At 57.7% G+C, this 19391-nt stretch overlaps 1 protein-coding gene across 3 annotated transcripts in view; it reads right to left on the bottom strand.

The window, feature by feature from the left end:
* Nr5a1 (nuclear receptor subfamily 5 group A member 1) overlaps nt 1-19391 on the bottom strand; it is a 23692-nt gene that overhangs the window by 1436 nt on the left and 2865 nt on the right. For 2 of the 3 annotated variants that reach the window (XM_015497753.2, XM_048813074.1), the window contains exons 2-7: nt 19193-19309; nt 18931-19072; nt 16345-16970; nt 9694-9813; nt 7889-8036; nt 1-308 (exon numbers count right to left, since the gene is read on the bottom strand). The exon at nt 1-308 is cut by the window's left edge and continues 1436 nt beyond it. In XM_015497753.2, coding sequence (XP_015353239.1) covers nt 61-308; nt 7889-8036; nt 9694-9813; nt 16345-16970; nt 18931-19072; nt 19193-19294 — 1386 coding nt within the window. In that variant the 5' untranslated portion in view covers nt 19295-19309 and the 3' untranslated portion in view covers nt 1-60. Of the gene's footprint in view, nt 309-4054; nt 4534-7888; nt 8037-9693; nt 9814-16344; nt 16971-18930; nt 19073-19192; nt 19386-19391 lie in introns of those variants that run through there. The other variant, XM_048813075.1, reaches the window with a different exon arrangement.

The following is a 19391-nucleotide window of genomic DNA, read 5'->3' as shown; positions in this document are numbered from 1 at the left end:
CCCTGCGGAGGCGGCGGGTAGCCGCGCCCTCCCGGCCCGCCTGCCCCGGCCGGCCCGGGCTCAAGTCTGCTTGGCCTGCAGCATCTCGATGAGCAGGTTGTTGCGGGGCATCTCATTGCCCAGGTGCTTATGGTACAGGTATTCCTTGGCCTGCATGCTCAGGGCCCGCACCTCCACCAGGCACAGCAGCAACTGCTGGAACTTGTCCCCGCAGTGTGGGTAGTGGCACAGGGTGTAGTCGAGCAGGGCAGCGTTGGCCTTCTCCTGAGCGTCCTTCACCAGGCTGTGGTTGTTCAGGAACTTCACATCTGCAAAGGGAGGAGCGCAGTCACCCTCCGGCCATCCCCGCAAACACATCACTGGCACCAACACACCTTCCCTGTGACCCACCAAGTCATGCGCATTAATGTGGCTGACCAACACCACCATCCTCATCAACCACCCAACTACATCCCTGTGTTTGTCACCAGTGTGGCCGATGCCACCATCAACAAGCCACAGTCACTGTCACCAACATCGCTGCCTCTGTCATTGCCCTGATGGTCAGGATGGATGTCGATCATCACCAAGACCTTCACCGATCGCTCCCGGGCATCCCTGGGCGTGTTATTTAAACCACTCCATTTCCTATCTATAAAATGAGGGTGACAATGGAACCTGCAAGACTTTGAGAATTTGAGGAGTTGACTTGGGGGAAATGCCTAGGAGAACAGTCACTGGCACAAAGGTCACTGGGTGACCTCCTTATCATGGCCAGGGTCGGTACCATTACTATAACTGGCACCATCCCATGGTTAACATCAGCATGTCACCTTCATCCCATTGCCATCAGCATCACCACACTGCCACTCACCACTGTCACCTCACTGCCACCGTGACCAGAGAGGAGCACTGTGAGTGGAAGGACCCATCTCACAGCTGTGAGGCATGAAAACTGGAAGCCCCTTCCAGAGAACCACAGGCATGCTGTGGGTTTACCCTGTGACCACGAAAGAGGCTCAGCAGCCCAAGGAAGGTCTCCTACGGGGCCTTGGGGACATGATGTTCACCACAGCAGTATTTATGGTGGCCAGGAGGTGGCCAGGATGCCGCATGCCAGCCTCACAGGCGAGTAGTATGGGGCACACAGAACCCAGAGCCCAGGGACCGATCTTTAAGAGCATGGAGAGGAAAACAAGGAATGGAGGGGAAGGTCCAGGGGGTCCAGAGGGTGAGGCTGTTTACATCAGTCAAAGATGGTGCTGGGGACGTGGCGCAGCGGTAGAGCACCTGCCCAGCACGCACGAGGCCCTGGTTTCCTTCCACAATACACAAGAACGGGGACGAACAACATGATCTGCCCCAGACATGAAGGCTGTTTCCCGCGGAGCGAGAGGGACAGCATGTGGGGAGGTTCACTAGTGTATTCCTCCACCTGAGTCACAGGCATATGTCTCTGGAGTGAGGCAGATGAGGGTTCAAACCGAGCCACCATGTTGGAGCAGTGACCCTCCCTTGAAACGCCTTCCTCCTCTCTGCAGGAGCCGTGCCCTCCTTGCAGAGGGGTGGGGAAGGCCTGGGAAGGTGTCTTGTGCCCAGGTCCCTCGCCATGGCTCACAGGCCCCTCCACTCCTGGGTAGCATTTCCAGCTGAATTTGCCCTGTCCAGTGGTTCAAGGTCACCAGGAATCCCCGGGCTCAGTCCCCAGTCCTCAAATCCTAGCCTGGCCTCCCCTGGGATGTGGCTTCCAGTGGCTCAGAAAATGACCCTCCATCCACTTCCCCACCCATCACCCCAGCTCTGCTGCTGTGGGGGCGGCCAGCCAGGTGGCATGTGCAGCCCTGGGCCCTCTAATCCCTTTAACACCTGCCGCGCCAGGAGAGCTGGACGCTCCTGGCAACCCTGATCCTGGGCCACCCCCGGTGCGCTTGCCAAGGCCTATGTTGTCCAAAGTTGGATTTAGGGAAACCTGAGCTGGGCCTGGGTCATATGGCAGGATCTGACAGGCCACCATCCTCCATCCCTACCCTGTCCCTCACCTTCCCTCACTAAGCAAGCCAGGGTTCTTTTCTCCCTCCATTCCCAGGACCACTGTTGGCCCACAAGGCACCTTTGTGTCAATTTTCTAATTGACACAAATCTAGCTCCATCTCTATGGACAAGTCGGCCCTTGTCCATAGAGATGGAGCTAGATTTCAGACCCCCAGTCCTACCCCGCCTCTGTGCCCTTGTGCAGTGAATGACCTGCCCAACTGTATAGAATAGCCTGCACCCTAACCTGGCTGCTCCAGGCCCATCCAAAGGTTATGAGAATTCACTCCGCTTAGCTGGCCTCCTGGAAGCAGGTGCGTTAGTTTCATCCCTGTCCTAAACCTCTTTCAATCCCAGTTCTGTCCCCATCTGCCTTCACTCCCACCATCCCCACAGCTGGGCAAGTCTGACACAGTCTTCTGCCAATTCACAGTAGTAGGCTGGGATTTCAGAGAAGGATAGGGACCAGCTCAAAGCCACACAGCAGTGAAAGCAGTAAAGGGGCCTAGACGAAAGAGCTGGGGCTGGGAGGACAGGCTAGCACGCTGCAGTGGGGATGGGTGGGAGGGGCCTGAGAGAACCAGGGCCTGGGCTTTACAGGGATTTACTGTTCTCGGAACACCCAGCCGGGGCGGACTGCAGGGGGTGGGTGCAGAACAAGGACAGGTTTCAGGGACAGCCCCTTGCAGCAGTTCTCTGGTCTCTTGGCTCTCAGGAGGCTGAGACACACCTATAAGGTCAGCTACAAGGGATAGGGGGCACCGTCCTTAATGGCTACAGTCCAAGAGTCTGGATCCAGTGTCCTGGGCACCCAGCCAACACCTTGCGCCCTGACACCTTGTGCCAACCTGGGTAATTCTCAGGGAAGGGCCCCCAAGACCAGAGCCTGCATCAAAACCCAGGTCTCTGATTCTCGAGCCTCCTGCTGCGAGGGCTGGGTCCGCCTGGACACTGGGTCCTGGGGAACTGGACATACCTCATGTTCCATCCAACTAGGACTCCATCCAAGCCCTGCTGTCCGGGGTCCCAGGTTTCCCCCAAAGAGGCTGCTCTGGGCTCGAGGACTTGGATAGTCAGCCACCTCTCCAGCTCCCCAGAGTCCCCAGTTTCTAAAAAGTTTGTGGTGAAGACTCCAAGGTACCTGACAGAATCAATGTCCCATGATGAGCTCTCACCCTTCTAACCTTAGACACAAGCAGGAGACAAACAAGTCTGCAGATGTCTCCTTAATGTGTCAGGGGTTCAAAGCCTAGCCCTACAGCCAGCTGGGTGACCTTGGACAAGTCACTTCCCCTCTCTGAACCTCAGTTTCTTGTCATCTGCAAAATGGGGGCAAACTGATCTCTGCCCCATGGAGCTCCAAGACCAGACCTCTCCTGTGTGTCTGGCCCAGGGCCCTGAGCCTGACAGAGTGGAAGTGACCAAGCTGGAGACAGACCTATGTCCCTATCCCTGTCCTGCTCAGCTCCCAGCAGTCCTGGAGGTGGGAAGTGGGAGGCAGGAGGGGGCTGGGAGATGGCACCCCCACCTCAGAGAGCAGCCTGCTAGCTCTGCGAGCTCTGGGGCCCCCAGGAGCTCAGAAAAGCCCCCTTTTCACGGTTTAATTGAATATTTGAATAATCCTTTCATTCCAGTGAGGCATAAAGAATGTTGTCCCAATAGCGGTGACTCAGGCAGGCGCCCCCGCGCACAATGGCCCCTCGAGTGGGGCTGCTATTCAGGCCGCCTTTTGTTGGCTCGGAGCAGTGGGTAAATTGCAAACGCTTAAGGGAATGCTGCTGCCGCCGCCTCAATGGAAATCAGGAAATCGAATGTTAGGTCAATCCATTAAGCTTCGATTAAGTCCTCGGCAGAACAATGCCCGCCGGGCCCATCTTCATAAACACTGCGATTGCCAGGAGAGAGGCACTAATTTTAATTAAACCTCCTTACCTGCCTCTGAGCCCGCCCGAGACAGCTATTTAGACGCCAAATGGCACCCTTCTGCAGAGGCAGGCGAGAAGGAGGCGCTGAGGACCGGCGGTGGGGTGGGTGCAGAACAAGGACAGGTTTCAGGGACAGCCCCTTGCAGCAGTTCTCTGGTCTCTTGGCTCTCAGGAGGCTGAGACACACCTATAAGGTCAGCTACAAGGGATAGGGGGCACCGTCCTTAATGGCTACAGTCCAAGAGTCTGGATCCAGTGTCCTGGGCACCCAGCCAACACCTTGCGCCCTGACACCTTGTGCCAACCTGGGTAATTCTCAGGGAAGGGCCCCCAAGACCAGAGCCTGCATCAAAACCCAGGTCTCTGATTCTCGAGCCTCCTGCTGCGAGGGCTGGGTCCGCCTGGACACTGGGTCCTGGGGAACTGGACATACCTCATGTTCCATCCAACTAGGACTCCATCCAAGCCCTGCTGTCCGGGGTCCCAGGTTTCCCCCAAAGAGGCTGCTCTGGGCTCGAGGACTTGGATAGTCAGCCACCTCTCCAGCTCCCCAGAGTCCCCAGTTTCTAAAAAGTTTGTGGTGAAGACTCCAAGGTACCTNGGGTGGGTGGGGGCACAGGCCTCACAAGAGTTCAGGCTACCCAGCCCAGGGAGGTGCTGCGGAGGGTGACGCCCTGCATGCCAGCTGGGAGCCTCCAGAAAAGTGACAGTCCCTCTCTGGCTCCCTTGTGCCCAGCTCTGGTCTGGATGGAATCATAGTCGGAGCCCTCTGTTTCTGACTCGGGGGTCCAAGTCGCCCGAGCCCCAGATCTCACCTCTTGCAGGGATCTGGGCTGCCCACCTGCCATCCTTTCCCCTGCCGCTGTTGAAGGGCCTTGGTGAAATGCAAGTTTGATCCTGTTGGTTCCAGGTACAACCCAACCCAAGGGACCTGGCCTGATGCTCAAGGGCTCAGCCCCTGTCCTCTGCCACAGCCTCTTCGCCTCTGCCCAGTCCCCTAGGCCACAGGGTCCCTTCAGGATTCCTCGTAACCCTCGGGGGGGCTGTTCCTTCGGTGGGGGATCCTCCAGCCCTGCTTGCTTCCTTTCACCCATCACACTCCTACTCCTACTGCAAGGCCCCGTCTCAGACACGCCTCACCTGAGAAGGCTTCAGTGATGTCCCCCCTCCATGGAGTCAGCCCAACCCCCATCTTACAGGGCAGCTCCAGTTCTTTCTCCACCTGGAACCTGCTCCCCAAAGGCCTCGTGGCCCCGTGGTCTCCTCCCACTGCTCTCCTGCAGGTCCAGGTCCCAGAGCCACCTCCTTCCCCCTCACAGCCCGCTCCTAAGCCTGGTCCTCGTCTCTGTGCCCAAAGAGAGTAAGGCCCTGAGCCAGACACTCAGATGAAGATGAAGCCTGTGACCTGGGCATCCGCTTCATTCATTTGCTCATTAACTAAGAAGGAGGATTATAAAAGCAATCCGAGTCGCACAGTGGTCGCGCCTGTCATCCCAGCCTTGCGGGAGGCTGAGGCACAAGTTTTGAGGCCACCCGCAACAATTTAGTGAGACCCTGTCTCAAAATAAGAAATAAAAAGAACTTGGGACGAAGCTCAGTTGTAAAGCACCCCTGGGTTCAACCCCCAGTAACCATTAACATAAAATAAAATAAAAATAAAACACAATACCGGCCCATGCCTCTGAGGGGCAGGCCCAGTGCCGAGCACCTGGGGAAATTCTCTCATTACTTCCTGCAGCAAGACAGGGTAGTCGTGGTGGGCATTTCACAGATGAGGAAATAGAGGCTCAAAGCAGAGAATGACTTGATCAAGGGCATAAAACTGGAGGGACCTGAGTGAAACCCAGCTGGTCCATCTCTACCACCCTCCCCTGACCACTGCTCACGGACACACACGCATGCTCATGGTCACAGGTCCCCGGCCCCTCCAGCCTCCTGCTGAGCCCTGCAGTCTCGCCCAGTCCCTCAGGCCTCAGCCGCCTCTGGAGCACAGGATGGAGGAGGTGCCCGGCACTCCCAATTCTGGGCACACACCTACCTGGGCCCCAGAACAGAGGGGTGGGCTCTGCCTTGCTCTCTTCCCTACACCCCTACACCTCTGGCTCTCTTCCCTACGCCCCATGGAAGGAGGAGTTCTGGATTTACCACAGGGGGTGGCCAGAGCTGTGCTGGGCCAGGCAGCCACCCAGGGCTTTGGTGGGAAGCAGGGTTGGGGGCTCTTTAGGGGACACTCAAGGAAAGATGGAGTCCCAAGGAGACTGGTGCAAGAGCCCCCTCTTCTAGCCTTCCCCCAGAACTCTCTCCATGGCCCCTTGATGACAGTCGGGTCAAGAACTATCACCCAGACCGTCACAGATTCTGGGCTACAATCCTATGTGCCAAGCATGACGTACCCCTCCGAGTCCCTCGTGTTCCAAATCTCCCTTCACTCCCCAATCTCACACCAGCTCCTCATGCCACGCGACACCTGAAAACCCAGCCACACACCCGAGCGTGCAGTCTTCATGTGCAAACTCACACCCACGCACAGCACTCCTGCCTGTCCGCAGCCCACATCACACGGACCCCCAGCCACGCACATCTGTGCCAGTTTTCAGAGCCCTGAAGCAGCTCTCAATGACAAGGTGGTGAGGAGGACGCCCCTGGAGGCAGAGGTAAGACAGAGTGTCCCCCCAGCTGGAGCCAGCCTGGCTAGGCCCCTAAAGCTCCTCTAAGGACTTCCCGATGCGGCTCCTAGGTGGCTGTGGCTGCTCAGGCTTCTGCCCTTCCCGATGACTGTCCTATAACCACCCTGCAGAGCCCTGGCTGGCTGCTTGAGAGGGAACCTCTCAGAGAAACCCACCAGCCGCCAGCCTGTAGGGCCGGTCAGGAGACCCAGCCCACTGCCCCCCACGCCTTCCCACCTCCTAATCGACTCCCTTCTTCTCCTCTGCTCTCCAGCACCTCCCACTCCCCCTCCCTCAGGTATGTTATAGACACCCTGTGGCTCTACGGCCAACTTCCCCAGTCAGCCCTCATCCCATGGCAGCTCCTCTGCTATGAGATCCATTACCCAAAGCATCCCCCAAGTCCCTGCTCAAATGTTCCTCTTGCAGGCATAGCCCTTGCTCCCATCTCCCTGTCCCAGCCCTAACTGCAGGGCTGCAGGGTTCTCCCACTCAGGGGCTCCTGAGGCAAGGAACACCTTCATGCGCATGTCACTGGCTGCAGGGAAGGCTCTGGTGAGCTCTGGGAGCTGGGAGGCCAGAGGGAGCTTGGAGACTGGAGCGGCCCAGTCTGGGCTGTGGTCGGAGGCGAGCTGGTGGGCTGGGCTTGCCCCACCGACCAGCTCCCCACTTTCCTCACCATCTGAGCGCTTGTTGCGATCTGCCTGGCTTCACATTTCACTGATCATACGAAGGTTTTTGGCTCTTTCCTAGAGAAGGCCAGTTCTGCTAAGCAGGGGCTTGGGGATCTTCTTGGCTCAATGTCCTAACCCTAGGCCTTGCGCAGGGCCAATGCTCAGCAAATGCTTGTAGAATGAAGGAATGAGTGGGAGGGGGTCTCGGCCCCAGAGAGCTCAGAGGTAGAATGTGAGCCCCTGTGGGCCAGGGAATTAAGGCCCCAGAATGGAAGCCGGGAGTAGAAGCCGGAACTCCCACAGCTTGTTTGCAGGTGGGGACGGACACACACCCAGGGCGGTCATCCAGGAGTCGCCACATTCTACAAAGGGTCCTTGTACCATGAAGGGCAAGAATTGGACACTGTCTTGACCTTTGACACTTTCACAGAGAGACAGGTCCAGCAGGGCAGAGCCCATTCCCAGCGCCAACCACTGGCCAGGTGCCCTATACTGAGTATAGGACCCCAAGACCCAATGGTGGCCTCTGTGGCTACAGCGGGAGCCCCTGGAGTTCCTCTGCCCACTCACCCCCCCCCACCGCCCTCCACGGCCAAAGCACCCTGCCACTCACCGAGGCTGAGGAGGATGAGGAACTTGAGGCACACAAACTCCTGGCGGTCCAGCTGCAGTGCATGCAGCTGTAGCACCAGCTCTTGCGCCCGCAGCACCAGGCCATGGAGCAGGGAGCCCGCCTGGGCAGCCACTGTGCTCAGCTCCACCTGGGGGGAGGAGTCGAGAGGGAAGGTCAGGGGCCCTTCAGAGGGGATGGGCCCAGGACAGCGGTTGTGGGGCCTGGGTCAAGCAGCCCTCCTGGGAACCCAGGAGCCCTCCCAGGCCCACCAATGTCAAGGACCCACCCTTCCCAGTTCTCCTCAACCTGCTGGGCCTGGAGTTAGGGCACCCATGGCCTGCATGCCTTTGATGGCAGCAGGGCAGACACCAGGAAGTGGGTGCCACAGGGGAACTAAAGGGTCCTTCATATACAAAGAGCCGCTGCTTGGCCCAGTGGTGCGAACGGATTCCGTGCTTCTGTCACAGGGAAGGGCAGTTCTGCCTGAAGCTGTGGACGCATGCACATGTCCACCCGCCTGCTCACACAAGCTCAGCTCACAATCACACGCAGACACCTTCACAGGGCGGCCACCAGCTTCATGAAGTGGAGGCAACACTCACTTGCACACACACTCACACGTGCACTTGGAGAGGCACTCACAGTAACCCACAACTGCGTGTTTGAGCACACTCATGTGGTAAGAGGCAGAAACAGACGCCCACATGCTTCTGCATGGGATTTGCACAATTAAACACAGGAGGGTGCACACACATGCAGGACACTCTGTGACCACAGAGACTTTGGCCCACATACTCACACTCACGTCTCAAACTCCCTCCACCTGCACCCACAGGGGCCCCAAAGTTACCCCTTAGGACGGACATCCCTGTCCCCTACCCCCCCAGTGGCCTGAGACACCAGGGTGACAAGTGAAGATGAGGACAGAGGTCCTGAGGGGAGGGGGTGAGGAGCAGGACCTCAGTCTCTGTCCCACCTGTGTTACCCATTAGGCCACTGCTTAGCCCGTGTCCCCACCTGGGGAGTCCTCCTACCACCCAGCTGGACCCAGGGCATCAATCTCCTGTCGCCTCTCCCTCCTGCCCTCTCTTTCCCCTGCTCCTCCTGGGCTCTTCCTCCTCGGCCCCCCCACTCTGAGCCAGGTGGCTGCCCCCACCTCCTCCACCCTTTTCCCCCTCCCCTGCCTCCTGGGGTCAGCGTGTCCCCCCTCCCAAGGTTCCAGCTCTGTCTTCAGGAGCCTCCGAGCTCCACTTTCCACCCTCTTGTCCCATCTCCCTGATCTAAGCGGCCAGAGCCCGACTCTGGGCTCCCTGCGGCCTCTGGCCCACGTATTCACTCCATCCCTCATTCCTTTATTTGGGATCCGGAGTCTGCGAGGTCTCACCCTCTTATGGCTGGCTCCCAGCAACCCCTCTAGCCTCATCTCTTACCTCCTCCCACCCTGAAGGCCCCCAACAGCACTTCTGGACCCTCTCTCAGATCCTGTGCCCTGCTGTCCCCCCACCTGTGTGGGAGTGGAGACAGACCCCCCCATCGCCTCTCACTATTCAATGAATTCTGATTTTTAAAAAATTTATTCTTGAGAGACCCAGTGCCACTGTCCCTTCCTCCAAAGGCCTCCTCTGATCCTCCCACATCCTCTAATCTTGTCCCCCAGAGCAGGGCTCCCAGAGGCTGACTCCTTACAAGGCCAGGGACAGGGCTGGCCACAGAGAGGCCTGGCCAGGGGATGTCCCCCAAAACGAGGGAAAGGGATGGAATTCAGGGTGTCCAGAGCTCAGAATTCTGAAAGCAGGGTCCGTCACCTCCTGGCCAGTGACCAGCAGGATGCTGCCCTCCTTGCCGTATTGGACCTGGCGGTAGATGTGGTCGAACACCAGCAGCTCACTCCAGCAGTTCTGCAGCAGTGTCATCTGGTCAGCCACCTGCAAGGAAGAGCCGCGTGGATGTCTGGGGTCCTACTGGGGTCTAGTTAAGGACCTTCCTCTCACCCTTCTCCCCCAACTCTCAGTTCAGAGAATGATCTAGATGTGTGACCCGAAAAAGTGACCACCTCTCTGTGTCCTGCCTGCCCTGCCCTCTTCTGCATCAAGTGTGGCCAAGGTCTAACAATGACAGGATCCAAAAGAAATGCTTAGGGCTTGGTTGCGCCAGGCTTCAGGCCCCAGCCCTGCCTCTCACACATGGTAGGACCTGATGCAAGTTCCAGGACCTTTCTGTACTTTGGTTTTCTTTCTTTTTTGTTTTTCTGGGGACCAGGGATTAAACCCAGGGACACTTAACCATTGAACCACACCCTAGCCCATTTTTTTTATTTTATTTAGAGACAGGGTCTCGCTGAGTTGCTTAGGGCCTCCATAAATTGCTGAGGCTGACTTTGAACTCTCGATCCTCCTGTCTCAGCCTCCTGAGCCTCTGGGATTACAGGCATGTGCTTGGTTTTCTAATTTGTAAAGTGGTCAAGGTACTTAGAAGCTGGTCCGACACGTATTAAACACTCAGTAGATGTTAGGGACAAACGTCCCTGGAGACGCTCTGTGAAGACACCACTCATCTGAACAGTGTGCCCATATGGCCTCCTGTCAACTCTGGCAGCTACAACTGCTCTCAAAGAGCCAAGGGGAAGAAACAGAGGGCTTCTCCTGGGACTTTTGCAGAGCTTTCAAGCCCAGAAGAGGAAAAGTGTTGCCCAGGCCTGGGGACAGATCGGGGAGAGGGCAGGCAGACGGCAACATCTGCAGTAGGAACAGAAGATTCTGAACACCTAGGTGGCAACAGGCACTGAGTCCTCCTTGAGGAGGACAACCCAGGCTTTGTCCCTCTCGGTATCCACAGCTCCCTCCTGGGACCATCTCTGTGGTGAACACAAGCCATGATGATTACCAGTCCCTGCGCTGGGGTCCCACGGCCCTGCGAGGTTGGTGCAGTTGCTACTAGCTTCATGGAGAGACCAAACAGCACAGTGACTTGCCCAAGGTCAGTAACTTGCCCAAGGTCACCCAGCTCTGTCTGGTTCCAGATCCATGCTCTTCACTACTGGAGTGGGACAAGACCTGACCCTGCTCCCTTGCCATCTATGGGTTCATGGTCTCTTGTCAACTTCTTACTTTCTCCATGAAGCCCTCCTCAATCCCTCCTCCCTTCCCAGTGCCCTCCCACCCTCTGGACATAGAATGTGCAACATCTTATAGCTCATGCTCTGCCTTCCCTGATGCCATGAGGCGCCGGAAGGCAGGCCTGGTGTCCAGCTCAGCTCTGGGCCCCTCCAGGAGGCCTCAGGGAGCAGCTGATAGAACTCTGCCAGACACCTACCCCTCCCCCAAGGAGCCAAGGAGCCCTGGCAAACAACTCTCTCTTCTTGGGGTAGAAGTCCCTCCTCCCTCTGTCACCTCCTCTCCATCCCTGAGGCCTCTGTCCTCAGGCAAACAGGGGCAGAAAGGAGAAGGTAGAACAAGAGGTCTCTTCTCGCACCCCGCTCCCCAGTGCGAGAAGAGAAGAAAGGACCTGGTCTGCGCAGGTCTGTCCTGCTCTGGGCCACCGCCTCCCTTCCTCACCTCATCTCTGGGCCAAGCGCCCACTCTCTCCCTCCTCCCAGAGCCCTAGGTGACCTGGGATTGGCCCCACCAGCCATTAGATGGCAGGGGACACTTCTCCTTCCCTCTCCTCTGGAAGTGGCTGGCCTGTGGAGCCGGGTAGGAGCCTTGCCATCAGTTTCCAAGAAGAAAGCAAAGCTGAGGGAGGACTTACCATCAGGCTCAATCGGCCCTGCCCCAGTGACATCCTGCCCGTGTTGCAGAGAAACAAGCAGGCTTGCCCGAGGTGACGCGTGGGCAGTGGCTCTGCCCAGTTGGCCCTACTGGGTCCATCTTCAGGGGCTCTGGGAACTTCTGCCTCAGGCCGAGGTGGGAGAAGTCTGCCCAGGGGTCACACTGGTGTCAGGCAAGGAGCTCTTGAGCCCACTGAGGGTGACCCAGATGGAGGCCATGCAGGGCTGTGCTCTGCCCCCACCCATTGTGAGACCCTAAGAGCAGACACCCTTGTGCCCAGATTGAATGAAGGGGGGGGCATGGAAGAGAAGAGATAAGGGGGGAATTAGAAGATAAGCAGGCCAAGCTCCAGGGAGAAAGCAAAGGGGTCACAGTGACCTGGCTGGCTCAGATCCGGGAGCAGACTCCAGACCTCAGACCCCAGGGTGGGGGCAGCCCTGCCGAGGGGCCCAGCTGGGAGACGGCAGAGATCAGCTCTCTGATGCCTGCACTCCATGCCCCTGCCCCACTATGTGTCCTCTCTCACCCTCCTTACTACTTTATGAAATGGGAGAAATAATCTTCCCCCTTCAGTTACAGAAAAACCTATGAACACAGCATGGGTCGCAAGGGGTTGTGTGAAACCACTGTCAACTCCCCCAAGGATGCCACTCAAGCTGGGCTCCCACTTACCCCTCGGCCAAGCATTTTCCTGCCAGAATTCCACTTCTTCACTCAGATGGACCAATGGACACATAAAGACACCCAACTCCCAAACGCTCCCCACACGATGAGCACACATAGGCACTCCTGCACACGGGCACACACACCTCTGTATTTAAAAGAAAACTAGCCGGGTGCGGTGGTGCACAGTCGGTAATCCCGGCAGCTCAGGAGGCTGAGGCAGGGGGATCACAAGTTCAGGGCCAGCCTGAGCAAAAGCGAGGTGCTAAGCAACTCAGTGAGATCCTGTCTCTAAATAAAATACAAAATAGGGTTGGGGATGTGGCCCAGTGGTTGGGTGCCCCTGAGTTCAACCCCTGGTACCCCAAAAACAAACAAATAAAAACTTGAGTGAAGCTCCATAAAAAAGCAGGTGGCCAAGAGCCTCACTCAGTCAAGGAGGGCTGGTGTCCCCTTTCCAGAGGTTTCTTCCTAAACTCAAGGTCCCTCCTCCCCTACCCTCTAACCTCCCTTCCGCCCTCGGGACAAGGACATTTGCAGTCCCAGCCTCAGAGTCCCTTACCAGCCTAGCCCATCCATGGGCTCACCAGCCACCCACCCCTCCTGCTCTGGGCAGCCACAAATCTTCCCAGAGCCTTGACACCTTGCAGCCTGCTCTGGAGAAGGGCTATTTATGGGTGCCGGCTGACCTCTCCCCCAGCGGGCCTCCCTCTAGAGCCCCCTGGGGTCTGATCGGTCTGGCAGCCGAAGGCCAGCAGGCTCGGTAATTCTCGGGTGGCTGACATGCCCCAGGCTGGCCTGGCGCGCTCCAGGCCGAGCGGTCGGTGGGCCATCGTTTGTCAGCCGAGGACTGACAAGAGTTACTGCAGCTTAAATGAAACCATATATCTGGGCAATTAAATCTGTTGCCAATGAGGGCCTCGGAGCTGGACGTCAAGGGTGAACTGGTGTCAAGATGGGTCATTAGGCATCGTGGCTCCCCTCCCTCTCCCCGGTTCCTGTTTTGCACCCTCGCAGCCTATCCCTCACGGTAACTGTCCAGGGCTGACTGCCTGGCTCCGGACCTGCCCCCACTGCACAGCGGGGAAGGGTGAGTCCCTGCTGCCTTGTAGGTAAGAAGCTGCTTTACAAGCCCTGAGCAAGTCTGTAAAGACAGTGCTCAGAGGAGCGTGCATTCAGCATCTCTTACTCTGCTCCTCCTGGCCAGGCCTGGAGACCACCTGTAAGTGGGCAGTCAATGGTGCAGGGCAGAGAGCAGAAAGGAAGGGCGCTGGGGAGCCCAACGACTGGGTTTCCTGAGCGCCAGGCCCTGTATTGAGGTCTTCACCTACCCGGGCTCACTAAACCCCTATAACCACCCTCCCGGGTAGCTATTACCCACATCCCTCTCCTTTATAAATGAGGAAACTGAGGCCCAGAGAAGCAGAACTGCACAGCTTGGTAGTAAGCCCCCCGAGCCTGGTCTCTGGTCTTCACTTCTGTGCCACTGTCAGCTCCAACATGCTATGCTTGGGCAAGGTGGGAAAATAGAGACAGAGGGACAGCCAATCAAGTGGGAAAGGGGACAGAGGAGGGAAAGTCCTAGAGGGCACCTGGGATCGTACATACCTGGGCCCCCAGCATCCCTGATGGTTCAGCTAAGACCCCAGGCTTTCCCCTGAGAAGCTGATTGGTCATCTGCATGGAGTTTTGGCTCTGGGTAGGAGCCCCTCCCTGGATGTGGGGCCCCAGCCAGTCCTGGCTGTCCATCATCTGCTGCCCAAGGGCCCACTCCTGGGTCGGGCTCTGCCGATGCTGCCAGCCCACTTCATGGGGTCACCTGGAATGCCCGGATGTCCTCACACTTTTATGGACTTTCCCCTGGGCTATTCCCATTTCTTGAACGTCCTTAGCATTCTCTGACTTCTTTCTGGAAACCTCTGACTTCCTCAGATGTAGCCATCTTCTCTCTCACTAGACTTCTCAGTCCCTTCCCATCACTCTCAGAGCCCTGGGCACTCTGGGCACCCTGTATTGGCATTATCTATGTGCACTTCTGTCTCTTCCTCTAGCCTGGCAACTTTCTGGGTCCAATTCATTTCAATGTCCCCAACATCCATGATGCCCCAAAGCCATCCCTGGATGGCTCCGTTCCAGAGCCCCTCTTCTGTCTGCTGAGATGTGTTGAATGGTGAATCAAAGGGATACTAGGGCCATTCAGCACTCTTCTGCTTTTCTGCCCACTCACCCCTGGGTTCCACAAACAGACACCACCCAGGGCCCACTGGAGCAGTGGGAAAGAATTTGATGTGGCAAACTAGACGTGCTCCAAGGGCTGGGCTAGTGCTTATCTGCAAGGCTCCTTTACAGAGGTGATGACTGTGGGCCATATTCCTGGGCTCAATACAGAGATTCTGGGAAGGGGAAGCAGGAAGATTTGGGCCATAGAGAAGCCAGAGCAGGAAAAAACACTCAGCAAAGCTGGGACAAAGGCCCTTCCCATCCTGCGTGAAGCCCCGGGAGAGTAGGAAAGCGGCCAGAGGAAGTGCCCTGCCCCTGGATCCAGGCTGGGAATGCTCCGCTGCTCCTCCCTCTGCACAGGGGCTTATGGGAAGTCTGCAGGGGAAGCCAGCAACCAACTCCAGAGTCCTGGGTCCTCATCCCCCAGGGCCTCCAGCCAGGAGCAGAAAGCAGGTGGGAGTATCCCTGCATAAGGTCAGCCCAGAGAGGGCCAGTAGAGGGGACTGGTGAAAAGCCCATCCCATGGTAGACCCACTGCATGTCCCAGACCTTGGCCATGACAGGCCCTCCACAGTAGAAGCAGGAATCACCACCACAAATTCTTGACTCCCAGATCCCCCTAGGTCCCTAACGCCCTGATGCTCCAGAGGCTCTGAGTCCCCATGCCCCACCTTATTCCCATTCCTTGCCAGCCAGGGCAGGCAGTGCCCCCAGCCCATCCGGCCACATCTCCTGGAGGAAGCCCAGGCCTGAGTGGCGTCAGCACTGACAATGCTGCTCAAGGCTGCAGTGGCCCCAGCAGGGAGGGCAAAGGCTCTGCTGTTCATAACCAACCTCAGAACAGCTAGGGGGCTGACTTGGGAAGGCTGTACCCAGACCAGGGAGAAAGGGACCTTGGCCAGGGTTTCAGGGTCTCTGGGGAAGCCTCAGAGAGAGCCAGGGCATTGGAGGGGCAACTCCCAAGCCTCAGGCCATTCACACCCCTAGGCAAAGTGACTGGGAAGTTCTTCCCTATACCTGGCCTCAGTTTTCCTGCTGCCTTTCTGTTTAGCTTAGGTACCTTAACACCTGGGGGAAAGAAGCCCTTGAGGTAAAAGAAAGCTGCTTCATCTGGCAAGATCACTGACAGGCCCTGGGATCCCCCACCCAGTTCCTTCTGTAGGCATACAAACACACAGACACACAGAAACACGGAACCAACCATCGTAAGTAAGAGGTACAGGGGCAATGAGACCTTTCATCTTAGGTGGAGGAGGGCCCACAGGTATCCAAACCTCAGACACTAAGAGCCCATCCATGGCATATGCAACTGGTGGGGATTGGTAGCCTCCCTGAATGGGATGACAGGATGGGCTGGACCCCCTCCTGGCATTGGCCTGGGGGACATAAGAAGACCCAGTTAGTCTTTTGAGGGAGTCCAAGGCCTCAGAGAAAGCAGGAAATGCCTCCAGAAAACCCAGACTGGGAGAGAAACAGCCTCAGACTGAAGAGGCTGGAAAAACACAGAGGAGCAGAGAGACCACAGGCCTGGGGGTGCAGGGGAACATTAGGATGAGACAGAGACTATGAGAGACAGAGACTTAGAAAACAAGGCCAGGGAGGGGAGGGAGTGAGCAGGAGTGAGGGACACTCAGGAGGATGTGGTAGACCAAAAATGCTCCTTAATGTCCCCAGGGGAACCTCCATGTCCTAACACTGCCTAAAACCAGTGGGCAGGATGGACCACTCAGGGGGCCACGAGGACAGAGGTCCAGGCAGCCTGGAGGCGACACCAGAGCCAGGGCCAGCGGCGGAGGAGGCACTCACCTCCAGCTCCTTGAACACCATACACCTGCGAGCCCAGTCCACGATGGAGATGAAGGTCTGGTCAGCCATCCTGCACAGGAGGCCGAAGGGTGCTGGCTGGTCGGGGCGGCCTTTGGCAGGTTCCTGCAGGCAGCCTACGATGCGTGCCCGCACCTGGTCCTCATCAGGCTCCAGCTGCAGCAGCTGTAGGATGAGCTCGGGCACACTGGGCCCTCCAGAGAAGGGCTCTGGGTAGCCATAGGGCGGCCCAGGCTGAGGGGGACTGGCATAGGGTTCTGGATACTCAGACTTAATGGCACGGCTAGGGAAGGCAGGGTAGAGGTAGCCGGCCAGTGGCCCATGGGTGCTGGGCATGGCCATGGGCAGTGCTGAGGCTCCAAAGTCGCCCAGTGGCCCAGTGGGTGGACCAGAGGCCAGGCCCTTAGGCTCAGGCACGTGCAGGCTGGGGGTCAGCATGTAGTCCGGTGGGGGAGGGGGTGGCGGAGGCACCCCCATTGGGGGGCCTGTCTCCAGCTTGAAGCCATTGGCCCGAATCTGTGCCTTCTTCTGCTGCTTCAGGGCCCGGTCCCGCTTGTACATGGGCCCAAACTTGTTCCGGCCGCCCCGCATACGGTCAGCGCGCACGGCTGTGGGCAGGGGCAGAGGGTCAGGCTCCCCCCTCCATGCCACCTTCTATGCTGCTCTATCCTGAGCTAACTGTGCCCTTCCCCTGCTCAACAGCCTTTCATGACTTCCACAGGGGAAGACAATCATCTTAGCCTGGCATTCAAGGTCCTGCTCAATTTTCCAGGTTATCCCTCAGGGGATCAAGTGTCCCTTCCACTCCACCTTACTCACCTCAGCAGACACTGCTGCTCGGCTTGACACTTTTCCCTCAGCCTCCACCCCGCCCCCCATCTTTAATAGTCCTTCTTCCTCAAAGCCTTTTCTTTCTCTTGTGCTTGCCAAACACCCAGCCTCAATGTCACCACCTCCAAGAAGTGTTCCTATATTTGCCCAGGCAGACTCTCCTGTCCTTGGCCCTGTGGCCCACTCTTATCATGCTGAGTGTACCATGCCATATGCCCTACTCTGGGAGGTCCTGGGGACTCAGCTCTTAGTCTCTTGGTTCAGATGCCCAGTGCTGGGCCTGACAGGGAGACAGTGATAGGAAGGGGACCCTGTGAGTCTTCCTCACAGCTGGAAACTCAGTACAGACTAAATCCCAGACTCTTTGAACCCCACTGGCAAGATGACTTGGGTTTCCCCTACTGACTTTGAATGTGAAGGTGGGTTTAGGGGTTGCTGGCTCTGTGATGGAAGCAGGGACCTCTCTTGCTAACCAGATGTTCCTCTGTCTAGCCAAGAATGTGTCACCAGCCAGACTCAACAGGTGCATCTCTGCAGCTGGAGTGTGGCCCCCGCCCCTGCTTAGACAGGACCCCAGCCCAGGCTCTAGGAGAAGGAAGAGATCAGGAGACAGAGGGCAGTGCTCAGCAGGGATGGAACCTCCCAGACATACATCTTCCTGCCATACTTTCAGGCAGGCTGCCCTGTGGGCTTCGGCTGCCAGCAACAACCAGCTATTCTGGCCCCTCAGGACTTGGAGCTAGGGATGTAGGCTCTTGGGACAGGGCAGGGTATTCCCTCCCCCCGCCCCCCCCCCCCAGCTAGGAGCTGTAGGACATGTGGTCTGCAGCTCTCAGAGCCTCTGGGGGTGGGGGCTTCTCCTTGTTCAGAAACTTCAGCCAACAGCTGCTGGCTGGGCTCATAGCCCAGCTGGGGCCATGGGCTGGAAGCTACTCGTGTCCACCCTTGGGTCTCTCCTTCTGGGACATCTTTCTTCCTCTCTGGACTGCAATGGGGGTAGAGGTGGGGGCAGAAGAGTCCTACGTCCTCTGGAGAAATTGTTACCCATTCCTCAGCCCTCTCAGGGCTGGCTAGGAACAAGATAGGAAGGAATCTCACCCGCTGGAGTGAAAAAACCCAGTGATCCCTGGGTGGTGGTGGATAAATAAAAGGAGAAGGCATAAGAATAAAATAACAATAGTAATAATAGCTAACCTGTGAGTGTTTACTGTGTACCAGGCACCTTAGACTTTCCGTAACTTCTCTCAAACCTCACACTAACTCAGGGAGGGAGGGAGGCACTACTATTTTAAAGTTGGGGAATCTGTAGATCATAGAAGTTAAGGAATTTAACCCAGTGCCTGTAAGTGGTGTCACTGGGACTCGAACCTGACAAGGGCATTGAAAGCGTTGACTCTAGCTGGGGTGGGGGCTGGAGCTTCTTCAGGGGGAGAAGCACTGCTGGGGCTCTGTCTGTGTTGGCTGGGCTGCCGAAAGGGCGTCTCCCTGGAGTTGAGTTTAAGGCAACCCTGGCTGGTTCTGCCTGAACTCCCTCCCCCAGGACTTAAGCCCAACCCCCGCCTGTCCCCTCACTCCCTTGAAGAGACCAGGCCCTAAGTCAGGCTAGGGGCCAATCGCCTGGCCCCTAAAACTTCGAGAAGGCCAGTGATGTCCTCTCTTCAGCTACCTTTCCCAGCCCCACCCTCTGCTCCCTGGGGCGGTCAGAAGTCAGGGGTCGGAGTCCCGCGGGGCGCGCACCTTCCAGGCGCATCCCCACCGTCAGGCACTTCTGGAAGCGGCAGAAGGGACAGCGCTTGCGCTGCGTCTTGTCGATCTTGCAGCTCTGGCTCTCGGTGCACGTGTAGTGCTTGTTGTTCTGCACAGTGCGCTTGAAGAAGCCCTGAAAGAGAGGGGAGTCAGCGTGGGAGCGATGGACCCTCGGCCCAGAGCGCGCGCCGGCCTCCGCCGCGCCCTACACACCCTTGCCGCCCGCCTGCAGACTCACCGCTCACGCGCTCACCTTGCAGCTCTCGCACGTGAGCAGCCCGTAGTGGTATCCGGACACCTTGTCCCCACACACTGGGCACAGCTCATCCAGGTCCTCGTCGTACGAATAGTCCATGCCCGCGGCGTCCGCCTGAGGAGAGAGGAGAGGGTCACCACGGGCCGACGGCGAGGGGCTTGCGGCTGGTCTGGCCAGGGGGATCTCGCACCACGCG

This window comes from Marmota marmota, unplaced genomic scaffold, assembly GCF_001458135.2.
Source record: "Marmota marmota marmota unplaced genomic scaffold, marMar, whole genome shotgun sequence".
NCBI classification, from domain to species: Eukaryota; Metazoa; Chordata; class Mammalia; order Rodentia; family Sciuridae; genus Marmota; species Marmota marmota.
The sequence above is the reverse complement of the archived record's forward strand: the minus strand, read 5'-3'. Positions and strand labels throughout refer to the sequence as shown.